Genomic DNA, 23,669 nt, shown 5'->3' on the forward strand with positions numbered 1-23,669 from the left:
GCCATTTGGCCCCTCGAGCTTGCTCCGCCATTTAATAAGATCATGGCTGATCTGATCATGGACTCAGCTCCACTTCCCTACCTGCTCCCCATAAACCTTTATTCGCTAATCACTCAAAATTCTGTCTATCTCCATCGTATACATTCGATGACCCAGCCACCACAGCTCTCTGGGGAAGAGAATTCCACAGATTTACAACCCACTGAGAGAAGAAATTCCCCCTTATCTCAGTTTTAAATGGGCTGCCCCTTATTCTGAGACTATGCCCCCTAGTTTTAGTTTCCCCAATGAGTTCTACTGATGGCATATGAGGAGCTAGGATCCAAATAATCAGAACCTCAAAGGTAATAATTTCTGCATTGTTACTCGAGCCACAAGCAAATTGGCATAGGGACAAACGTATTAAAGGTTTAAATGCGTGGCTCAAAGAATGGTGTGGATGTAAGGGGTTTCAGTTCATGGGCCACTGGCACCAGTACTAGGGAAAGAGGGAACTGTTCCATTGGGATGGGCTTCAGTGTGCTGGCGAACTGAATAACTCGGGCAGTAGACAGGGCTTTAAACTAATGAAGGGGCGGGTGGGAGGTTTCAGGAAAGAGTAAATTTAAAAGCAGCAAGAGAAATGTCAAGTCTCTAGAGCAGAGCAGAGTTTTGAGTAAAACTAAGCAGAGTGAGTCAGGAAGGGACAGAGAAACTAACAAAGGTAATAAGGCTTCAGTGACTAAGGTGACATCAGAGAAGAATAGAAATAAGTCAAATCTAAAGACACTATATCTGTGCGCAAAACATTTTTTATTTGTTCATGGGATGTGGGTGTCACTGGCAAGACCAGTATTTATTGTCCATCCCTTATTCCCCTTGAGAAGATGGTGGTGAGCCGCCATCGATGAATTTAATAGGTTTGATCTAACAGCCATTAAGGAGACATGGTTGGGAACTAAATATTCCAGAATACTTCACTTTTAGAAGAGATGGGCAAAATGGAAAAGGAGGAGATGTAGCCCCTATAATAAAGGATGGGATAAAGACAGTAGAGAGAAAGGTTCTTGGCTCGGAAAATCAAGAAATAGGATCAGTTTGGGTGGAGCTAAGAGTAGTTGTAAAGTAGAGCAGAGTATAAATCATTAATCTTCATATAGACTGGGCAAACCAAATTTGCAGTAATGGTGTGGAGGACAATTTCATGGCATGTGTACAAGATAGTTTACCAGATCAGTATGTTGAGGAGCCAACTGGGGAACAGACTACTTTAGATCTGGTATTGTGCAATGAGAAAAGGGTCATTAATAAGTATTAAAGGAACTTTTAGGGAAGAGTGACCATAATAATGGAGCCAAAAAGAGTAGTAAGCCTGAGGATTGGGAGGATTTTAGACTTCAGCAAAGAATAAATAAGAAATTGATAAAGAAAGGGAAAATAGAATACGAGAGTAAACTAGATATAAAAACAAACTGTAAAAGCTTTTATAGGTATGTAAAAAAGAAAAGATTAGAGAAAGTAAATTTGGGTCCCTTACAGGCTGAGACAGGAGAAATTATAATGGGGAATAAGGAAATGGCAGATAAATTAAACAACTACATTTTGCCTGTCTTCACAGAAGAAGACTCAAAAAATCTCCTTGAAATAGTGAAGTATCAGGGGTCTAGTGAGAATGAGTACTGAAAGAAATTGGTATTAGTAAAAAAAATAGTACTTGAATAATGAATGGGACCAAAAGCCGATAAGTCCCTTGGACCTGATGGCTTACATCCTAGGGTTTTGAAAGAGGTTGCTTTAGAAATAGTGGATGTATTGGTTGTCATCGTCCAAAATTCCATAGATTCTAGAACAGTTCCTGTGGATTGGAGGGTAGCTGATGTAACCCCAATATTTGCTTTTTGCGGTATACATCAATGATCTAGACTTGAATGTAGGGAATATGATTAAGAAGTTTGCAGATGATACAAAAATAGGCCATGTGATGATAATGAAGAAGAAAGCTGTGGACTGCAGGAAGATATCAATCAACTGGTCAGGTGGGCAGAACAGTGGCAAATGGAATTTAGTCCGGAGAAGTGTGAAGTAATGCATTTGGGGAGGGCTAACAAGAAAAGGGATTACACATTAAATGGTAGGACACTGAGAAGTGTAGAGGAACAAAGTGTGACAAGTGTGACCTTAGCTCCTTTATTATAGTTCCAGAGTGCAGGTACCTCGTGGGTGGCCTGCTTATATACTGTGCTCCCAAGGGATGCTGAGATCCCTTGGGACTCCAACTAAGGTCACACTTGCTCATTACACACAGTACTCGGTCTGACCATTTATTATGAGTGTAACACATTCCGTATGCATTCTTAACCACCTTATCTACCTGGCCTGCTACCTTCAAGGATCTGTGGACATGCACATCCCTTTGTTCCTCTACACTTCTCAGTGTCCTACCATTTAATGTGTAATCCCTTTCCTTGTTAGCCCTCCCCAAATGCATTACTTCACACTTCTCCGGACTAAATTCCATTTGCCACTGTTCTGCCCACCTGACCAGTTGATTGATATCTTCCAACAGGTAGGCCCTCTGGTGGACAGGTGTGTTGCAGGTTACAAGGGGTTAAATACATAACAGAATGCTTGCCTTTATTAGCCGAGGCATAGACTATAAGAGCAGGGGGGGGGGAGGTTATGCTTGAACTGTATATAACACTGGTTAGGCCACAGCTGGAGTACTGTGTGCAGTCTGGTCACCACATTACAGGAAAGATGTGCTTGCACAGGACAGGGTACAGAGGAGATTTATGAAGATGTTGCTGGGAGTGGAGAATCTTAGCTATGAGGACAGGTTGGATAGGCTGGGGTTGTTTTCCTTCGAACAGAGGAGGCTGAGGGGAGACCTCTTTGCGGTGTATAAAATTATGATGGCCTAGATATAGTGGATAGAAAGGGCCTATTTCTCTTAGCAGAGGGGTCAACAACCAGGGGGCATAAATTTAAAGTAAATCGTAGAAGGCTTCGAGGGGATTTGAGGGAAAATTTCTTCACAGAGGGTTGTGGGGGTCTGGAACTCACTGCCTGAAAGGGTGGTAGAGGCAGAAACTCTACCACATTTTAAAAAGTACCTGGATGTGCACTTGAAGTACCGTATCCTGCAGGGTTACGGACCTAGAGCTGGAAAGTGGGATTAGGCTGGATTGCCTCTTGTTGGCTGGCGCGAACACGATGGGTCAAAATGGCCCCCTTCCATGCTGTAAACTTCTATGATTCTATTTAAGAAAGGAGGGAGAGAGAACATGGAACTACAGACCAATTAGCCTGACATCAGTAGCAGGGGAAATACTAGAATCTATTATTAAGGAGGTGGTAACAGGGCATTTAGATAATAATAAAATTGGGCAGAGTCAACATGGATTTATGAAAGGGAAATCATGTTTGACAAATCTGTTAGTTTTTGAGGTTGTAACTAGCAGAATAGATAAGGGAGAACCAGTGGATGGGGTGTATTTGGATTTTCTGAAGGCATTTGATAAGGTGCCACACAAAAGGTTATTGAACAAAATGAGGGCCCATGGGATCAAGGGTAAAATACTAGCATGGCCTGAGGATTGGTTAACGGAGAGAAAACAGAGGATAGGAATAAACGGGTCATTTTTGGGTTGGCAGGCTGTAACTAGTGGGGTACCGCAAGGATCGGTGCTTGGGCCCCAGCTATTCACAATCTATATCAATGATTGGGCTGAAGGGACCAAATGTTACACAGGTTGAACCTCTCCAGTCCGGCACCCTCGGAACCTGACCGGTGCCGGACCAGAGAATTTTCTGGACCACGGGAGATTACGCAGACCCCAGACTTAAAAATCCCATTGTCAGCAAAGTTTCCGGACAGGTTTCTGCTCCATTCACTGGAATCCAGGTCAGAGTCCAGTTGACACGAGGTGCCGTGAAGCTGTTGCCCAGAGCTCTCCTTTAGAAAAAGCAAAACCAAACCGCACAGAAGCGTTACAGTTAAACAAGAATATAGTGTACTGCTGACCTGGGCTGGCTGCTCCTCCTCTCCCCGCCACCTCCAGTGCTCCCCTCCCCCAGGCCGGGCCACATGCTGTGTCCTGTATCCCGGGGGGAGGGGGGGCACGCTGTGTTCTGTGTCCCGGGGGGGTGGGGGCACGCTGTGTCCTGTGATCCCGGGGGTAGGGGGGCACGCTGTGTCCTGTGTCCCGGGGGGGTGGGGGCACGCTGTGTCCTGTGATCCCGGGGGTAGGGGGGCACGCTGTGTCCTGTGTCCCGGGGAGCACGCTGTGTTCTGTGTCCCGGGGGGAGGGGGGGCATGCTGTGTCCTGTGTCCCGGGGGGGGGGGGGGGGGTGGGGCTCACTCTCTGTCCCGGGGGGTGGGGAGACCGCTATGTCCCAGGGCCAGCCGTTGCCCCCTCCCCGGTTGGATCGGCGCGGAGAGGGAGCCAGGAGTGCGGCAGCCAACCGAGGAGCCGAAGCTGGGCCCGAAATGCTGCACAACGACCCGGCGGCGTTCTGTGTATGTGTTGTGCAGAAGCCCACTGCACAGCATTTTGGGCCCAGCTTCAGCACCTCGGTCAACCGCTGCTCTCCTCACTCTCTCTCCAACCCATCGGGTGGGGGGGGGAGGAGGAGAGTGGAGGAGCAGCCAGCCCCGGGACACAGTGCGGGTCGCGTCCCTTCGAGAATGATGCTGGACCAGGGAGGTTGCCGGACCAGGGAGGTTCAACCTGAATATCCAAGTTTGCCGATGACACAAAGCTAGGTGGGAATATAAGTTGTGAGGAGGATGCAAAGAGACTTCAAGGAGATATAGACAGTCTAAGTGAGTGGGTAAGAACATGGAAAATGGAATATAGGGCCCAAGTTTCCACACGATAAAAAACGGGCGCTCCTCCGAGCTGGGCGCCTGTTTTTTGTGTCTAAAATGGCGCCGGAAAAAAAAACACGCGATTCTGGAGCGCTTTCAAGCTCCTTGTCTGTTTGGCGCGGAGCCTACACTCGCGCCGATTTTGTAAGTTGGAGGGGGTGGGTACTATTTAAATTAGTTTTTTCCTGCCGGCAACGCTGCGCATGCGCGTTGGAGCGTTCGCGCATGCGCAGTGTGAAGGAAACATTGGCACTCGGCCATTTTTGTAGTTCTTTGTAGCTGTTTAATTTTTGAACATTTTTTAATAAAAGCACATTGCCATCAGCACTGAGGCTTCTTGCAGCCTTCTCACTGTCTCCTTCCCCCCCCCCCCCCCCCCCCCCCCCCCTCCGGGAACGAACGGCTGTTTCCTTCCCCCCCCCTCCCGCTCCCCGGGAACGAACGGCTGTTTCCTTCCCCCTCCCCCCCCCCCCCCCCCCCCCGCTCTGCGGGAACAAACGGCTGCAGAATTTTCCGTGGCTGAAGCACTTTCACACAGGTAGGAAGATGGTTTATTTAATCTTTTCTTTGCTTATAAATGTTTATTCAGGTTGGATTTATTTGTATAATATTTGTAGAAGTATAAATAAGGATTTATTATAGAATTTAATGACTTCCCTTCCCCCCCACTCTCCCCCCCCCCCCCCCCCCCCCCCCACCACCTCGTTCTGGATGCCTAATTTGTAACCTGCGCCTGATTTTTTAATGTGCAGAACAGGTTTTTTCAGTTCTACAAAAATCTTCACTTGCTCCATTCTAAGTTAGTTTGGAGTATGATTTCACTGTGGAAACTTTCAAATCAGGCGTCAGTGGCCGGACACTCCCCCTTTTGAAGAAAAAATTCTGTTCCAAAGTGGAACTGTTCTACCCGACTAGAACTGCAGAAAAAAAAATGTGGAGAATTGCGATTTCTAAGATAGTCCGTTCTCCACCAGTTGCTCCTAAAAATCAGGCGCAAATCATGTGGAAACTTGGGCCCATAATGTGGAGAAATGTGAAGTTATCCACTTTGGTAGGCAAAATAGAAAAGCAGAGTATTTTTTAAATGGTGAGAGATGGGGAAATGTTCACTTGTACACAAATCACTGAAAGTTAACATGCAGGTAGAGCAAGACATTAAGAAAGCAAATGGTATGTTGGCCTTTATTACAAGAGGATTTGAGGATAAGAGTAAAGATGTCTTACTGCAGTTATATAGGGCCCTGGTGAGATCGTACCGAGAGTATTGTCTACAGTTTTGGTCTCCTTACCTAAGGAAGGATATACTTGCCATAGCGGGAGTGCAATGAAGGTTCACCGGACTGTTTCCCGGGATTGGGGGCGGTTGTTGCCCTATGAGGAGAGATTGAGCAGACTGGGCCTATATGCTCTGGAATGTAGAAGAATGAGAAGTGATCTCATTGAAACATATAAAATTCTTACAGGACTTGACAGGGTGGATGTTTCCCCTGGATGTACAGTCTAGAACCAGGTGTCACAGTTTCAGATTAACGGGTCGGCCATTTAGGACTGAGATGAGACATTTCTTCACTCCGAGGGCGGTGAATCTTTGGAATTCTCCACCCCAGAGAGTGTGGAAGCTCAGTCTGAGTATATTCAAGGTAGAGATGGATAGATTTTTGTAAATTCGGGGAATCAAGGGATATGGGAATAGTGTAGGAAAGTGGAGTTGAGATAAAAGATTAGCCATGATCTTATTGAATGGCGGAGCAGGCTCGAGGGGCGATATGGCCTACTCCTGCTGCTATTTCTTATGTTCTTTATTTCTGTAAGACAGGAGGAGACTAATTGATGTCCTGTTACCTACCCACTGCTCCACTTTGGGGCCTTTTCTCCTTTCTCACTCTAGATTATCTCAGTTTTTATACATTCGGTTACTCTCATGGACAAGTCCCAGCTCCCCATACCTTCCAGAGTGCCTCTCCTAGCCTTGGGATCCAGGGAAGGTATTGGCAAAATATCAGTGAGAGAAGCGAGACTAAAAATAATTCAATGGGAGAAATAATTCGCTATTAGTTTGGTGTAATTTTATTTATATAGATTTCCAGAAGGCATTAGATAAAGTCCCACACAAGAAACTGTTATCTAACAGAATTGAGGGCAAATTATTGACCTGGTTATGGAATTAGCTAAACGGCAGGAGGCAGAGAGTAGGGATAATGGGCAGGTACAGCAAGGGAAAGATATAGAGCAAAGCTCCCTCTACACTGTTCCCTCAAATGCTCCCAGGGCAGGTACAGCATCAGATAGATACAGAGCAAAGCTTACTCTCCACTCTTCCATCAGACATTCCCAGGGCAGGTACAGCATGGGATAGATACAGAGCAAAGCTCTCTCTGCACTCTCCCATCAGACACTTCCAGGGCAGGTACAGCATGGGATAGATAGAGAATAAAGTTCTCTCTATATAGTTCTACTAAGAGTTCATAGGGTGCATAAGGGATGAGTTTCTTGAGCAGTATGTAACGGAACCAACCAGGGGGCAGGCTATCTTCGATCTGGTTCTGTGTAATGAGACAGGATTAATAAATAATCTCCTGGTAAAGGATCCTCTTGGAATGAGCGATCAAGGTTGAATTTCAATTTCAGATGGAGGGCGAGAAAGTTGGATCTCAAACCAGCGTACGAAGCTTAAATAAAGGAGACTGCAAAGATATGAGGGCAGAGTTGGCTAAAGTGGACTGGGAAAATAGATTAAAGTGTAGAACAGTTGATGTACATTTAAGGAGATATTTCACAACTCTCAAGAAAAATATATTCCAGTGAGGTGGAAAGGGTGTAAAAGAAAAGATAGCCATCTGTGGCTAACTAAAGAAATAAAGGACGGTATCCAATTTAAAAACAAGGGCATATAAAGTGGCCAAAACTAGTGGGAGGACAGAAGATTGGGAAGCTTTTAAAAGCCAGCAAAGAATGACTCAAAAAATGATTAAAAAAGGGAAGATAGACTATGAAAGTAAACTAGCACAAAATATAAAAACAGATAGCAAGAGTTTCTATAGGTATATAAAAAGGAAAAGAGTAGCTAAAGTAAATGTTGGTCCCTTGGAGGATGAGACCGGGGAATTCGTAATGGGGAACATGGAGATGGCAGAAATGTTGAACAAATATTTTGTATCAGTCTTTATGGTAGAGGACACTAAAAATATCCCAACAGTGGATAGTCAAGGGGCTATGGGGGTGGGGGGCGAGGAACTTAACACAATCACAATGAAGGTGGTGCTCAGTAGGATAATGGGACTAAAGGCGGATAAATCCCCTGGATCTGATGGCTTGCATCCTAGGGTCTTAAGAGAAGTAGTGGCAGGAATAGTGGATGCATTGGTTTTAATTTACCAAAATCCCTGGATTCTGGGGATGTCCCAGCAGATTGGAAAACTGCAAATGTAACGCCCCCATTTTTTAAAAAAAGGAGGCAGACAAAAAGCAGGAAACTATCGATCAGTTAGCCTAACACCTGTGGTTGGGAAAATGTTCTAGCCCATTATTAAAGAAGCAGTAGCAGGACATTTGGAAAAACATAATTCAGTCAGGCAGAGTCAGCATGGATTTATGAAGGGGAAGTCATGTTTGACAAATTTGCTGGAATTCTTTGAGGATGTAACAAACATGGTGGGTAAAGGGGAACCAGTGGATGTGATGTATTTGGACTTCCAAAAGGCATTTGACAAGGTGCCACATAAAAGGTTACTGCACAAGATAAAAGTTCACGGGGTTGGGTGTAATATATGTGTAAGGTCGAAGAAGGCCTTATAGAAGGCCTTCTTCAACCTTACAAAGGCCTTTGACACTGTCAACTGCAAGGGTCTATGGAGCCTCCTCCTCCGTTTCGGATGCCCCCAAAAGTTCGTCAACATCCTCCGCCTGCTCCACGATGACATGCAGGCCGTGATCCTTACCAACGGATCCATTACAGACCCAATCCATGTCTGGACCGGGGTCAAACATGGCTGCGTCATTACCCCAACACTTCTCAGTCTTCCTCGCTGCCATGCTCCACCTCACACTCAACAAGCTCGCCGCTGGAGTGGAACTAAACTGCAGAACCAGTGGGAAGCTGTTCAACCTTCAGTCTCCAGGCCAGGTCCAAGACCACCCCAACCTCTGTCGCCGAGCTACAGTACACGGACGATGCCTGCATCTGCACGCATTCAGAGACTGAACTTCAGGATATAGTCGACGTATTTACTGAGGCGTACGAAAGCATAGGCCTTATGCTAAACATCCGTAAGACAAAGTCCTCCACCAGCCTGTCCTTGCCGCACAGTACGGCCCCCCAGTCATCAAGATCCATGTCGCAGCCCTGGACAACGTGGAGCCTATTATCAACAAAAACAGACATTGATGTGGAGATTCAACACAGCCTCCAGTGCGCTAGCGCAGCCTTTGGCTGCCTGAGGAAAGGCGTGTTCGAAGACCAGGCTCTCAAATCTACCACCAAGCTCATGGTCTACAGGGCTGGAGTAATAACCGCCCTCCTGTATGGCTCAGAGACATGGACTATGTATAGTAAACACCTCAAGTCGCTGGAGAAATACCACCAACGATGCCTCCGCAAGATCCTACAAATCCCCTGGGAGGATAGACACACCAACATTAGTGTCCTCGACGAGGCCAACATCCCCAGCATTGAGGCACTGACCACACTTGATCAGCTCCGCTGGGCAGGCCACATTGTCCGCATGCCAGACACGAGACTCCCAAAGCAAGCGTTCTCCCTCTGAACTCCTGCATGGCAAACAAGCCAAAGGTGGACAGAGGAAACATTACAAGGACACCCTCAAAGTCTCCCTGATAAAGTGCAACATCCCCACTGACACCTGTGAGTCCCTGGCCAAACACCGCCCTAAGTGGAGGAAGTGCATCCTGGAGAGCACTGAGCGCCTCGAGTCTGATCACCGAGTGCATGCAGAAAACAAGCGCAGGCAGCAGAAAGAACATGCGGCAAACCTGTCCCACCCTCTCTTACCCTCAATGACTGTCTGTCCCACCTGTGGCAGAGACTGGCTCTCATATTGGACTGTTCAGCCACCTAAGGACTCATTCTAAGAGTGGAAGCAAATCTGCCTCGATTCCGAGGGATTTGCATGGATAGAAAACTGACTAACTAACAGAAAACAGAATCGGGATAAATGGTTCATTCTCGGATTGGTAATCAGTAATTAGTGGGGTGCTGCAGGGATCAGTGCTGGGACCCCAACTATTTACAATCTATATTAATGACTTGGAAGAAGGGTCCAAGTGTAATGTAGCCAGGTTTGATGATGATACAAAGATGGAGGAAAAGCAATGTGTGAGGACACAAAAAACCTGCAAAAGGACATAGACAAGCTAAGTGAATGGGCAAACATTTGGCAGATGGAGTATAATGTTGGAAAGTGTGAGGTTATACACTTGGGCAGAAAAAAATCAAAGAGCAAGTTATTATTTAAATGGAGAAAAATTGCAAAGTGCTGCAGTACAGCGGGACCGAGGGGTACTTCTGCATGAAACACACAAGGTTAATATGCAGGTACAGCAAGTGATCAGGAAGGCCAATGGAATAGAACATAGAACATAAGAATTAGGAACAGGAGTAGGCCATCTAGCCCTTCGAGCCTGCTCCACCACTCAATAAGATCATGGCTGATCTGGCCGTGGACTCAGCTCCACTTACCCACCCGCTCCCCATAACCCTTAATTCCCTTATTGGTTAAAAATCTATCTATCTGTGATTTGAATGAGCTAGCCTCAACTGCTACCCTGGGCAGAGAATTCCACAGATTCACAACCCTCTGGGAGAAGAAATTCCTTCTCAACTCGGTTTTAAATTGGCTCCCCCGTATTTTGAGGCTGCGCCCCCTAGTTCTAGTCTCCCCGACCAGTGGAAGCAACCTCTCTGCCTCTATCTTGTCCATCCCTTTCATTATTTTAAATGTTTCTATAAGATCACCCCTCATCCTTCTGAACTCCAACGAGTAAAGACCCAGTCTACTCAATCAATCATCATAAGGTAACCCTCTCATCTCCGGAATCAGCCTAGTGAATCGTCTCTGTACCCCCTCCAAAGCTAGTATATCCTTCCTTAAGTAAGGTGACCAAAACTGCACGCAGTACTCCAGATGCGGCCTCACCAATACCCTGTACAGTTGCAGCAGGACCTCCCTGCTTTTGTACTCCATCCCTCTCGCAATGAAGGCCAACATTTCATTCGCCTTCCTGATTACCTGCTGCACCTGCAAACTAACTTTTTGGGATTCATGCACAAGGACCCCCAGGTCCCTCTGCACCGCAGCATGTTGTAATTTCTCCCCATTCAAATAATATTCCCTTTTACTGTTTTACTGCTATAACTTCTGCCATCTCTTTTAATACCCTTGGATGCATTTCATCAGGACCAGGGGACTTGTCTACCTTGAGATCCATTTGCCTGTCCAGCACTACCCCCCTCGTGATAGTGATTGTCTCAAGGTTACGGGGAGCGGGCGGGTAAGTGGAGTCCACGGCCAGATCAGCCATGATCTTATTGAATGGCGGATCAGGCTCAAGGGGCTAGATGGCCTACTCCTGTTCCTAATTCTTATGTTCTTATGTCCTCCCTTCCCACATTCCCGTGACCAGCAATTTTTGGCATGGTTTTTGTGTCTTCCACTGTGAAGACCGAAGTAAAATAATTGTTTAAGGTCTCAGTCATTTCCACATTTCCCATTATTAAATCCCCCTTCTCATCATCTAAGGGACCAACATTTACTTTAGTCACTCTTTTCCGTTTTATATATTGGTAAAAGCTTTTACTATCTGTTTTTATGTTTTGCGCAAGTTTACTTTCATAATCTATCTTTCCTTTCTTTATTGCTTTCTTAGTCATTCTTTGCTGTCATTTAAAATTTTCCCAATCTTCTAGTTTCCCAATAATCTTGGCCACCTTATACGCATTGGTTTTTAATTTGATGCTCTCCTTTATTTTCTTGGTTATCCACGACTGGTTATCCCTTCTCTTACCGCCCTTCTTTTTCACTGGAATATATATTTGTTGAACACTATGAAAGAGCTCCTTAAAAGTCCTCCACTGTTCCTCAATTGTGCCACCGTTTAGTCTGTCTACCCAGTCTACTTTAGCCAACTTTGCCCTCATCCCACTGTAGTCCCCTTTGTTTAAGCATAGTACTCTCGTTTGAGACACTACTTCCTCACCCTCAATCTGTACTACAAATTCCACCATACTGTGATCACTCATTCCGAGAGGATCTTTTACTAGGAGATCGTTTATTATTCCTGTCTCATTACACAGGACCAGATCTAAGATAGCTTGCTCCCTTGTAGGTTCTGTAACATACTATTCTAAGAAACAATCCCGTATGCATTCTATGAATTCCTCCTCAAGGCTACCCCGTGCAATTTGATTTGACCAATCGATATGTAGGTTAAAATCCCCCATGATTACTTCCGTTCCTTTTTAAAATGCCTCCATTATTCCCTTGATTATTGTCCGCCCCACCGTGAAGTTATTATTTGGGGGCCTATAAACTACGCCCACCAGTGACTTTTTCCCCTTACTATCTCTAATCTCCACCCACAATGATTCAACATTTTGTTCATTAGAGCCAATATAATCTCTCACAACTGCCCTGATATCATCCTTTATTAACTGAGCTACCCCACCTCCTTTCCCTTCTTGTCTATCTTTCCGAATTGTCAGATACCCCTGTATGTTTAATTCCCAGTCTTGGCCACCCTGCAACCACGTTTCTGTAATGGCCACCCAATCATACCCATTTGCAATGATTTGTGCCGTCAACTCATTTACTTTGCCTTTATTGCAAAGGGGATGGAGTATAAAAGCAGGGAAGTCTTGCTACAGTTGTACAGGATATTGGTACGGCCACATCTAGAATACTCCGTACAGTTTTGGTTTCCATATCTGAGAAAGGATATACTTGCTTTGGAGGCAGTTCAGAGAAGGTTCACGAGGTTGATTCCGGAGATGAGAGGGTTTTACTTATGAGGAAAGGTTAAGAAGGTTGAGCCTCTACTCATTGGAATTCAGAATAATGAGAGGTGATCTGATCGAAATGTATAAGATTATGAGGGGGCTTGACAAGGTGGATGCAGAGAGGATGTTTCCACTGATAGGGGAGACTACAACTAGGGGGCATAATCTTAGAATAAGGGGCCACCCATTTAAAACTGAGATGAGGAGGAATTTCTTCTGAGGGTTATAAATCTGTGCAATTCGCTGCCTCAGAGAGCTATGGAAGCCGAGACATTGAATACATTTAAGAGAGAGATAGACAGTTTATTAACCGATAAGAGAATAAAAGTGAAGGGAATAAAGGGTTATGGGGAGCGGACAGGGAAGTGGACCTGAGTCCATGATCGGATCAGCCATGATCGTGTTGGGTAGTGGAGCAGGCGCGATGGGCCGTATGGCCTGCTCCTATTTCTTATGTTAGTTTTGTGCTTATGTTCTACACTGTCCCGTTAGACACTTCCAGGACAGGTACAGCACGGGTTAGATACAGAGCAAAGATCCCTGTGCACTGTCCCATCAAACAGGGCAGGTACAGCACTGGTTAGATAGAGAAAATCCCCCTCTATACCTTCCCATCAATCACTCCCAGGGCAGGTGCAGCACAGTTTAGATACAGTGCAAAGCTTGCTCTGCAATTACCATCGAAAACTCACAGGGTAAATACAGCATCATTTAGATACAGAGTAAAGCTCCTAGATACAGCATAAAGCTCCTTCTACCCTGGTCCACCAACACACCCATGGCTGGTACAGTACTGGTTAGATACAGAGTAAAGCTCCCTCTACACTACCCCATCAAGCAATCCCAGGGCAGGTGCAGCACGGGTTAGATACAGAGTAAAGCTCCTAGATACAGCATAAAGCTCCCTCTACCCTGGTCCACCAACACGCCCATGGCTGGTACAGTACTGGTTAGATACAGAGTAAAGCTCCCTCTACACTACCCCATCAAGCAATCCCAGGGCAGGTGCAGCACGGGTTAGATACAGAGTAAAGCTCCCTCTACACTGTCACATCAAACACTCCAGGGCAGGTACAGAACGAGTTAGATACAGAGTAAAGCTCTCTCTTTACGGTCCCATCAGACACTTCCAGGGCAGTTACAGCACAGGGTAGATATAGAGTAAAGCTCTTTCGACACTACCCCATCAAGCAATCCCAGGGCAAGTGCAGCACGGGTTAGATACAGAGTAATGCTCCCTCTACACTGTCCCATCAAACAGGGAAGGTATAGCACCGGTTAGATAGAGAAAAGCTCCTTTTATACCTTCCCATCAATTACTCCATGGGCAGGTGCAGCACAGTTTAGATGCAGAGTAAAACTTGCTCTGCAATTACCATCAAACACTCCCAGAGCAAATACAGTATGGTTTAGGTATAGAGTAAAGCTCCAGGATATGGCACAAAGGTCCCTCTACCCTGGTCCGTCAACCGTTCCCAGTGCAGGTACAGCATGGGTTAGGTAAAGAGTAAAGCTCCCTCTGCTCTGTCCTATCAAACATTGCCAGGCAGATAAAGCAAGAGTTAGATACAAAGTAAAGCTCCATCTACTGTCCCATTAAACACTCCCAGGGCAGATACAGCACGGGTTAGATACAGAGTAAAGCTCCATCTGCACTGTTCCTTCAGGGGAGGAGAGGAAGGGGAACAAGCGAGTGCAGAACTATCCCAGCCAGAGTCAGCACCTTCAGGAAAGGAGAGGGAGGGGAACCAGTGAGTGTGGAACTGAGCCCAACCAGAATCACCACACTCAGGGGACAGGAACCAGTGAGTGTACAAGTGAACCCAGCCAGAGTCCATCCCTTTAGGAGAAGGAAGTGTACCAGTGAGTAGGACCTCAACCCAGCCAGAATTGGTGGTGAAAACTGGGAGTGGAGGAGAAACAGTCTAGAAATGTGTGTTAATTTGGATTTCAGCACAGCAGGCGGGATAATGTGTGGGACAGGGATTTACAGCTTCGGAAGAACAAGGGAGGAAAGAATGTTCCATGGAAACTAGATGTGTCTATTGTGAATTTCTGTCTTGTACTGACAGTGAAGAGTTTTGTTATCTCCTCTTACAGCGTATTAGAAGGGGAGATTTTCAGACAGGAAACACAAACCAAACATCACGTCAAGATCTGACGGAGTCAATCGTTTCATCAGGATCTGAATATCATCGGCCTTTGAAAGTGGAAGGAGAAATGTTTATCTGTTCTGCCAGTGGGAAAAGATTTCAATTATCAGTGTGACTGGAAAAGCACCGAGGCACACACACCCGAGTGAGCGTGTTCCAATGCACTGCCTGTGGAAAGAGCTTGAATGAGTTACACAGCCTGAAAAAACATCACACCGTTCACAGCGCGGAGAAACTGTAAACGTGTTGTGTGTGTGGTCGAGGTTTCAACTGATCGTCCAACCTGGAGAGTTACAAGGACAGCCGCACCATGGAGAAACCGTGGAAATGTGGTGACTGTGGGAAGGTATTCAGATCACCGTCTGCGCTGGAAATTCATCGTCGCAATCACACTGGGGAGAGGCCGTTCACCTGCTCTGAGTGTGGGAAGGGATTCACTGGGTCATCCCAACTTGTAGCTCACCGGCGAGTTCACACTGGGGAGAGGCCGTTCACCTGCTCTGAGTGTGGGAAGGGATGCACTCAGTTATCCGACCTGCTGATACACCAGCGAGTTCACACTGGGGAGAGGCCGTTCACCTGCTCCGTGTGTGGGAAGGGATTCACTCAGTCAACCCACCTGCTGACACACCAGCGAGTTCACACTGGGGAGAGGCCGTTCACCTGCACTGTGTGTGGGAAGGGATTCACTCAGTCAACCCACCTGCTGACACACCAGCGAGTTCACACTGGGGAGAGGCCGTTCACCTGCTCAGACTGTGGGAAGGGATTCACTAATTCATCCCACTTGCTGAAACACCAGCGAGTTCACACAGGGGAGAGAGCATTCGCCTGCTCAGAGTGTGGGAAGCGCTTCACTCAGTCGTGCAACCTGCAGTCACACCTGCGAGTTCACACTGGGGAGAGGCCGTTCACCTGCTCAGAGTGTGGGAAGGGATTCACTCGGTCATCCGACCTGCTGATACACCAGCGAGTTCACACTGGGGAGAGGCCGTTCACCTGCTCAGAGTGTGGGAAGGGATTCACTTGTTCATCTCAGCTTGTAGTTCACCAGCGAATTCACACTGGGGAGAGGCCGTTCACCTGCTCCGAGTGTGGGAAGGGATTCACTCGGTCATCCGACCTGCTGACACACCAGCGAGTTCACACTGGGGAGAGGCTGTTCACCTGCTCAGAATGTGGGAAGAGATTCACTATGTCATCCAACCTGCTGAAACACCAGCGAGTGCACACTGGGGAGAGGCCGTTCACCTGCTCAGAGTGTGGGAAAGGATTCACTCAGTCATCCAACCTGCTGATACACCAGCGAGTTCACACCGGGGAGAGGCCATTCACCTGCTCTGAGTGTGGGAAGGGATTCACTATGTCATACAACCTGCTGAAACACCAGCGAGTTCACACTGGGGAGAGGCTGTTCACCTGCTCTGAGTGTGGGAAGGGATTCACTCGGTCATCCTATCTGCTGAGACACCAGCGAGTTCACAAGTGACTGTAGGGGTTGGAATCTGCTGTTATTGAGGCTGTTAACCACATCTCGATTGAACCATGTTCATTCTGATAGTTGGGGTTTATTTCTGCTGATGTTATTAACCCTATAACTGGGCTGTACTTTAATATTCTGTATATATTGCTGATGGTGTTCTCGGGGCTGCAGTGTCCATTTAAGAAACGCTGTGTTATCTTTCCCTTTAATTCAGCGACTCTCAACAGAAATTTAGATTGAAATAAAATTACCAACTTTTACTTTAATCCTAAATTGATCTTTGGTACAAAATCTACAATAGTGTGTGAAAGTGTCCACTGAATAAAATCTCCAATTAGAAAGAGCTTGCTGACAATTCTTACTGACTTGCACATTACACACACTGACCCCTCCATTATCCACCAGAAAGAAGGGCAATGGGAATTGGTGGGGAATCAGTGTCCCCAAATGTTGCCCCTCCAGTCTCTTGTAGCAATTCCCTCGGCACGGGAATGGAGACAAGTCCAGAACAAAACTGTATGCAGTACTCCAGGTGTGGTCTTACCAGTTCCCTGTACAGTTGTAGCAGGGCTTCCCTACTTTTATACTCCACCCCCTTTGCAATAAAGGCCAGCATTCCATTTGCCTTCCCTGATTAATTGATGTACCTGCATGCTAACATTTTGCGTTTCATGTACAAGGATTCCCTCTGTATTACAGCATATTGTAATTGCATTTAAATAATTAGCATTTTTATTTTTCCTACAAAAGTAGATAACCTCACATTTTCTCACATTATGGTCCATCTGCCAGATTTCTGCCCGCTCACTGAGCCTATCTATATCCCTTTGTAGATTCTTTGTGTCCTCCTCACAACTTGCTTTCCACCTATCTTTGTATCATCAGCAAATTTGGCTATGGTGCATTCAGTCCCTTCATCCAAGTCATTGATATAAATTGTAAATATTTGAGGCCCCAGCACTGATCCCTGCGGCACCCCACTAGTTACAGTTTGCCAACCGGAAAATGACCCATTGATTCCGACTCTCTGTTTGTTTTCCGTTAGTTAGCTAATCCTCTATCCATGCTAATATATTACCCCCAACCCCGTGAGCTCTTACCTTGTGCAGTAACCTTTTGTGTGGCACCTTATCGAAAGCTTTCTGGAAATCCAAATATACGACATCAACTGGTTTTCCTTTATCCACTCTTTTCGTTACATCCTCAAGCAACTCCAACAAATTTGTTAAACATGATTTCCCTTTCATGAAACCAAGCTACCATGCTGACTCTGTTTGACTGCAATATGATTTTCTAAATGTCCTGCCACTACTTCCTTAATGATGGACTCCAGATGGTAGGCTAACTGGTCTATAGTTTCCTGCTCTCTGTCTCCCTCCTTTCTTAAATACGAGTGTAACATTTGTGGTTTTCTAATCTGCTGGAACCTCTCCAGAATTCAGGGAATTTTGGTAGATTACAATCAATGCATCCACTATCTCTGCAGCCACTTTTAAGACCCTAGGATGCATGTCATCAGGTCCAGGGGACTTGTCCACCTTTAGTCCCTTTAGTTTGCTTAGTACTTTATATCTACTGATGGTGGCTGTTTTAAAGCCCCCGCCCCCCCACAATAGCTCCTTGATTATCAACTATTGGGATGTTTTCAGTGTCCTCTACTGTGAAGACCGATACAAAATATTTGTGTTAAATCTCTGCCAATTCTTTATTTCCCATCATTAATTCTCCAGTCTCATCTTTAAGGAACCAATGTTTACTTTAGCTACTCGTTTCCTTCTTATATACCTGTCTGTTATATATCTTGCTAGTTTGCTCTCATGTGCTATCTTCTCTGTCTTTATCATGTTTTTTAGTCGTCCTTTGCTGGTTTCTAACAATTTCCCAATCCTCTGGCCTTCCACTGTCCTTCGCAACATTGAATGCCTTTTTATTCAATTTGATACCATCCTTTACTTCCTTCGTTAGCCAGGGATGGTTCATCCTTCTCTTAGCATCTTTATTTCTCACTTGAATAAATCTTTGCTGAGAAGTTATGAAATATCTCCTTAAATGTTTACTACTGCGTTTCTACAGTCTTACCCTTAAACATATTTTCGCAGTCTATTTAGTGTCAATGATGAGGGTTGGTTTATATCAGACAGGAGGTGATTGGTGTCATGGAATCATAGCAGTTTACAACACAGAAGAGGCCATTTGGACCGTCGTGTCTGTGCGGTCGAAAAAGAGCTATCCAGCCTAATCCTACTTTTCAGCTCTTGGTCTGTTTTCCTGCAGGTTATGACACTTCAAATGCATATCCAAGTACTTTTGTAAATGCGATGAGGGTTTCTGCCTCTACTACTCTTTCACTCTTTCAGGCAGTAAATTTAAGACTCTGGAGGTTATGCTCGGACTGTGTAAAACATGAGTTCGACCACAGCTAGAGTATTCACACAGTTCTGGTCACCACATTACAGGAAAGATGTGATTGCACTGGAGAGAGTACAGAGGATATTCATGAGGATGTTACCTGGACTGAAGAATTTTAGCTATGAGGAAAGTTAGGATGGGCTGGCATTGTTTTCTTTGGAATAGAGGTGACTGAGGATAGGCTTAATTGAGGTGTATAAAATTGAGGATCCCAGATGGAGTGGCTCTCGGCGATGCGACTCAAGGTGCTTAGCGCCCTCCTGGATGCACTTCCTCCAGGGTGGTCTTTGGCCAGGGACTCATAGGTGTCAGTGGGGATGTTGCACTTTATCAGGGAGGCTTTGAGGGTGTCTTTGTAATGTTTCCTATGCCCACCTTTGGCTCGTTTGCCATGAAGCAGTTCCGAGTCGAGCGCTTGCTTTGGGAGTCTTGTGTCTGGCATGCGAACAATGTGGCCTGCACACAATGTGGCCTGCCCAGCGGAGCTGATCAAGTCTGGTCTGTGCTTCAATGCTGGGGATGTTATAGAAACATAGAAAATAGGTGCAGGAGTAGGCCATTCGGCCCTTCTAGCCTGCACCGCCATTCAATGAGTTCATGGCTGAACATTCAACTTCAGTACCCCATTCCTGCTTTCTCGCCATACCCCTTGATCCCCCTAGCAGTAAGGACCTCATCTAACTCCTTTTTGAATATATTTAGTGAATTGGCCTCAACAACTTTCTGTGGTAGAGAATTCCACAGGTTCACCACTCTCTGGGTGAAGAAGTTCCTCTGCATCTCGGTCCTAAATGGCTTACCCCTTATCCTTAGACTGTGACCCCTGGTTCTGGACTTCCCCAACATTGGGAACATTCTTCCTGCATCTAACCTGTCTAACCCTGTCAGAATTTTATATGTTTCTATGAGGTCCCCTCTCATTCTTCTGAACTCCAGTGAATACAAGCCCAGTTGATCCAGTCTTTCTTGATAGGTCAGTCCCGCCATCCCGGGAATCAGTCTGGTGAACCTTCGCTGCACTCCCTCAATAGCAAGAATGTCCTTCCTCAGGTTAGGAGACCAAAACTGTACACAATACTCCAGGTGTGGCCTCACCAATGCCCTGTACAACTGTAGCAACACCTCCCTGCCCCTGTACTCAAATCCCCTTGCTATGAAGGCCAACATGCCATTTGCTTTCTTAACCGCCTGCTGCACCTGCATGCCAACCTTCAATGACTGATGTACCATGACACCCAGGTCTCTTTGCACCTCCCCTTTTCCTAATCTGTCACCATTCAGATAATAGTCTGTCTCTCTGTTTTTACCACCAAAGTGGATAACCTCACATTTATCCACATTATACTTCATCTGCCATGCATTTGCCCACTCACCTAACCTATCCAAGTCGCTCTGCAGCCTCACAGCATCCTCCTCGCAGCTCACACTGCCACCCAACTTAGTGTCATCCGCAAATTTGGAGATACTACATTTAATCCCCTCATCTAAATCATTAATGTACAGTGTAAACAGCTGGGGCCCCAGCACAGAACCTTGCGGTACCCCACTAGTCACTGCCTGCCATTCTGAAAAGTACCCATTTACTCCTACTCTTTGCTTCCTGTCTGACAACCAGTTCTCAATCCATGTCAGTACACTACCCCCAATCCCATGTGCTCTAACTTTGCACATCAATCTCTTGTGTGGGACCTTGTCGAACGCCTTCTGAAAGTCCAAATATACCACATCAACTGGTTCTCCCTTATCCACTCTACTGGAAACATCCTCAAAAAATTCCAGAAGATTTGTCAAGCATGATTTCCCTTTCACAAATCCATGCTGACTTGGACCTATCATGTCACCTCTTTCCAAATGCACTGCTATGACATCCTTAATAATTGATTCCATCATTTTACCCACTACCGATGTCAGGCTGACCGGTCTATAATTCCCTGTTTTCTCTCTCCCTCCTTTTTTAAAAAGTGGGGTTACATTGGCTACCCTCCACTCCATAGGAACTGATCCAGAGTCAATGGAATGTTGGAAAATGACTGTCAACGCATCCACTATTTCCAAGGCCACCTCCTTAAGTACTCTGGGATGCAGTCCATCAGGCCCTGGGGATTTATCGGCCTTCAATCCCATCAATTTCCCCAACACATTTTCCCGGCTAATAAGGATTTCCCTCAGTTCCTCCTCCTTACTAGACCCCCCGACCCCTTTTATAACCGGAAGGTTGTTCGTGTCCTCCTTCGTGAATACCGAACCAAAGTACTTGTTCAATTGGTCCGCCATTTCTTTGTTCCCCGTTATGACTTCCCCTGATTCTGACTGCAGGGGACCTACATTTGTCTTTACTAACCTTTTTCTCTTTACATATCTATAGAAACTTTTGCAATCCGTCTTAATGTTCCCTGCAAGCTTCTTCTCATACTCCATTTTCCCTGCCCTAATCAAACCCTTTGTCCTCCTCTGCTGAGTTCTAAATTTCTCCCAGTCCCCAGGTTCGCTGCTATTTCTGGCCAATTTGTATGCCACTTCCTTGGCTTTAATACTATCCCTGATTTCCCTTGATAGCCACGGTTGAGCCACCTTCCCTTTTTTATTTCTATGCCAGACAGGAATGTACAATTGTTGTAGTTCATCCATGCGGTCTCTAAATGTCTGCCATTGCCCATCCACAGTCAACCCCTTAAGTATCATTCGCCAATCCATCTCAGCCAATTCACGCCTCATACCTTCAAAGTTAGCCTTCTTTAAGTTCTGGACCATGGTCTCTGAATTAACTGTTTCATTCTCCATCCTAATGCAGAATTCCACCATATTATGGTCACTCTTCCCCAAGGGGCCTCGCACAACGAGATTGCTAATTAATCCTTTCTCATTACATAACACCCAGTCTAAGATGGCCTACCCCCTAGTTGGTTCCTCGACATATTGGTCTAAAAAACCATCCCTTATGCACTCCAGAAAATCCTCCTCCACCGTATTGCTTCCAGTTTGGTTAGCCCAATCTATGTGCATATTAAAGTCACCCATTATAACTGCTGCACCTTTATTGCACGCACCCCTAATTTCCTGTTTGATGCCCTCCCCAACATCACTACTACTGTTTGGAGGTCTGTACACAACTCCCACTAACGTTTTTTGCCCTTTGGTGTTCTGCAGCTCTACCCATATAGATTCCACATCATCCAAGCTAATGTCCTTCCTAACTATTGCCTTAATCTCCTCCTTAACCAGCAATGCTACCCCACCTCCTTTTCCTTTTATTCTATCCTTCCTGAATGTTGAATACCCCTGGATGTTGAGTTCCCAGCCCTGCTCATCCTGGAGCCACGTCTCCGTAATCCCAATCACATCATATTTGTTAACATCTATTTGCACAGTTAATTCATCCACCTTATTGCGGATACTCCTTGCATTAAGACACAAAGCCTTTAGGCTTGTTTTTTTAACACCCTCTGTCCTTTTAGAATTTTGCTGTACAATGGCCCTTTTTGTTCTTTGCCTTGGGTTTCTCTGCCCTCCACTTTCCCTCATCTCCTTTCTGTCTTTTGTTTTTGGCTCCTTTTTGTTTCCCTCTATCTCCCTGCATTGGTTCCCATCCCCCTGCCATATTAGTTTAACTCCTCCCCAACAGCACTAGCAAACACTCCCCCGAGGACATTGGTTCCGATTCTGCCCAGGTGCAGACCGTCCGGATTGTACTGGTCCCACCTCCCCCAGAACCGGTTCCAATGCCCCAGGAATTTGAATCCCTCCCTGCTGCACCATTGGCCTGGTCAAGGACACTAATGTTGGTGGTGCGTCTGTCCTCCCAAGGGATTTGCAGGATCTTATGGAGACATCGTTGGTGGTATTTCTCCAGTGACTTGAGGTATTTACTGTACATGGTCCATGTCTCTGAGCCATACAAAGAGGGTAGGCATTGCTACAGACCATGAGCTTGATGGCAGATTTGAGGGCCTGGTCTTCAAACACTCTTCCTCAGGTGGTCAAAGGCAGCATTGGAGGTGGTGTGGAATCTCGTCGTCAGTATCTGCTCTTGTTGATAAGAGGCTCCCAAGGTATGGGAAATGGTCCACATTGTCCAGGGCCGCACCATGGATCTTGATGACTGGGGGGCAGTGCTGTGTGATGGGGAGGACCTTTGTCTTATGGATGTTTAGCGTAAGGCCTATGCTTTCGTATGCCTCAGTGAATACGTTGAGTATGACTTTGAGTTCAGCCTCTGTATGTGCACAGACGCAGGTTGGGGTGGTCTTGGATCTGGCCTGGAGACGACGAAGGTTGAACAGGTTCCCACTGGTTCTGTAGTTCAGTTCTACTCCAGCGGGAGCTTGTTGAGTGTGAGGTGGAGCATGGCAGCGAGGAATATTGGGAAGAGGGTTGGAGCGTGGATTGGGTCTGTAATGGATCCATTGGTAAGGATCATCCATCGCCCCTGTGCTCGCTGACCTACATTGGCTCCCGGTTAAGCAACGCCTCGATTTGAAAATTCTCATCCTTGTTTACAAATCATTCCACAGCCTCGCCCCTCCCTATCTCCGTGATCTCCTTTAGTCTCACAACCCCCTGCTCCCAGTGATAACTTCTAATTCTGGCCTTTACCATCCCTGATTATAATCACTCCACCAGCGATGGCCGTGCCTTGAGCTGCCTGGTCCCAAGCTCGGGAACTCCCTCCCTAAACCTCTCCCTCTCTTACCTCCTTCAAGACGCTCCGTAAAACCTGCCTCTTTGATCAACCTTTTGGTCCCCTGCCTTAATTTATTCTTGTGT

At 46.1% G+C, this 23,669-nt stretch overlaps 2 protein-coding genes and 1 pseudogene across 8 annotated transcripts in view; 2 read left to right on the plus strand and 1 right to left on the minus strand.

The window, feature by feature from the left end:
• LOC139273401 (zinc finger protein 432-like) overlaps window positions 1-16,839 on the plus strand; it is an 82,069-nt gene extending 65,230 nt beyond the window's left edge. For all 7 annotated transcript variants that reach the window (XM_070890274.1, XM_070890275.1, XM_070890271.1 and 4 more), the window contains one exon: window positions 14,961-16,839. In XM_070890274.1, the coding sequence (XP_070746375.1) occupies window positions 15,324-16,502 (1,179 nt within the window). In that variant the 5' untranslated portion in view covers window positions 14,961-15,323 and the 3' untranslated portion in view covers window positions 16,503-16,839. The remainder of the gene's footprint in view (window positions 1-14,960) is intronic.
• Window positions 1-23,669, plus strand: part of LOC139273419 (histone H2A) — a 605,799-nt gene that overhangs the window by 378,912 nt on the left and 203,218 nt on the right. The gene's annotated exons all lie outside the window — the stretch shown is intronic.
• LOC139273441 (zinc finger protein 721-like) overlaps window positions 1-23,669 on the minus strand; it is a 460,657-nt pseudogene that overhangs the window by 249,519 nt on the left and 187,469 nt on the right.

Source organism: Pristiophorus japonicus, chromosome 9, assembly GCF_044704955.1.
Source record: "Pristiophorus japonicus isolate sPriJap1 chromosome 9, sPriJap1.hap1, whole genome shotgun sequence".
NCBI lineage: Eukaryota > Metazoa > Chordata > Chondrichthyes > Pristiophoridae > Pristiophorus > Pristiophorus japonicus.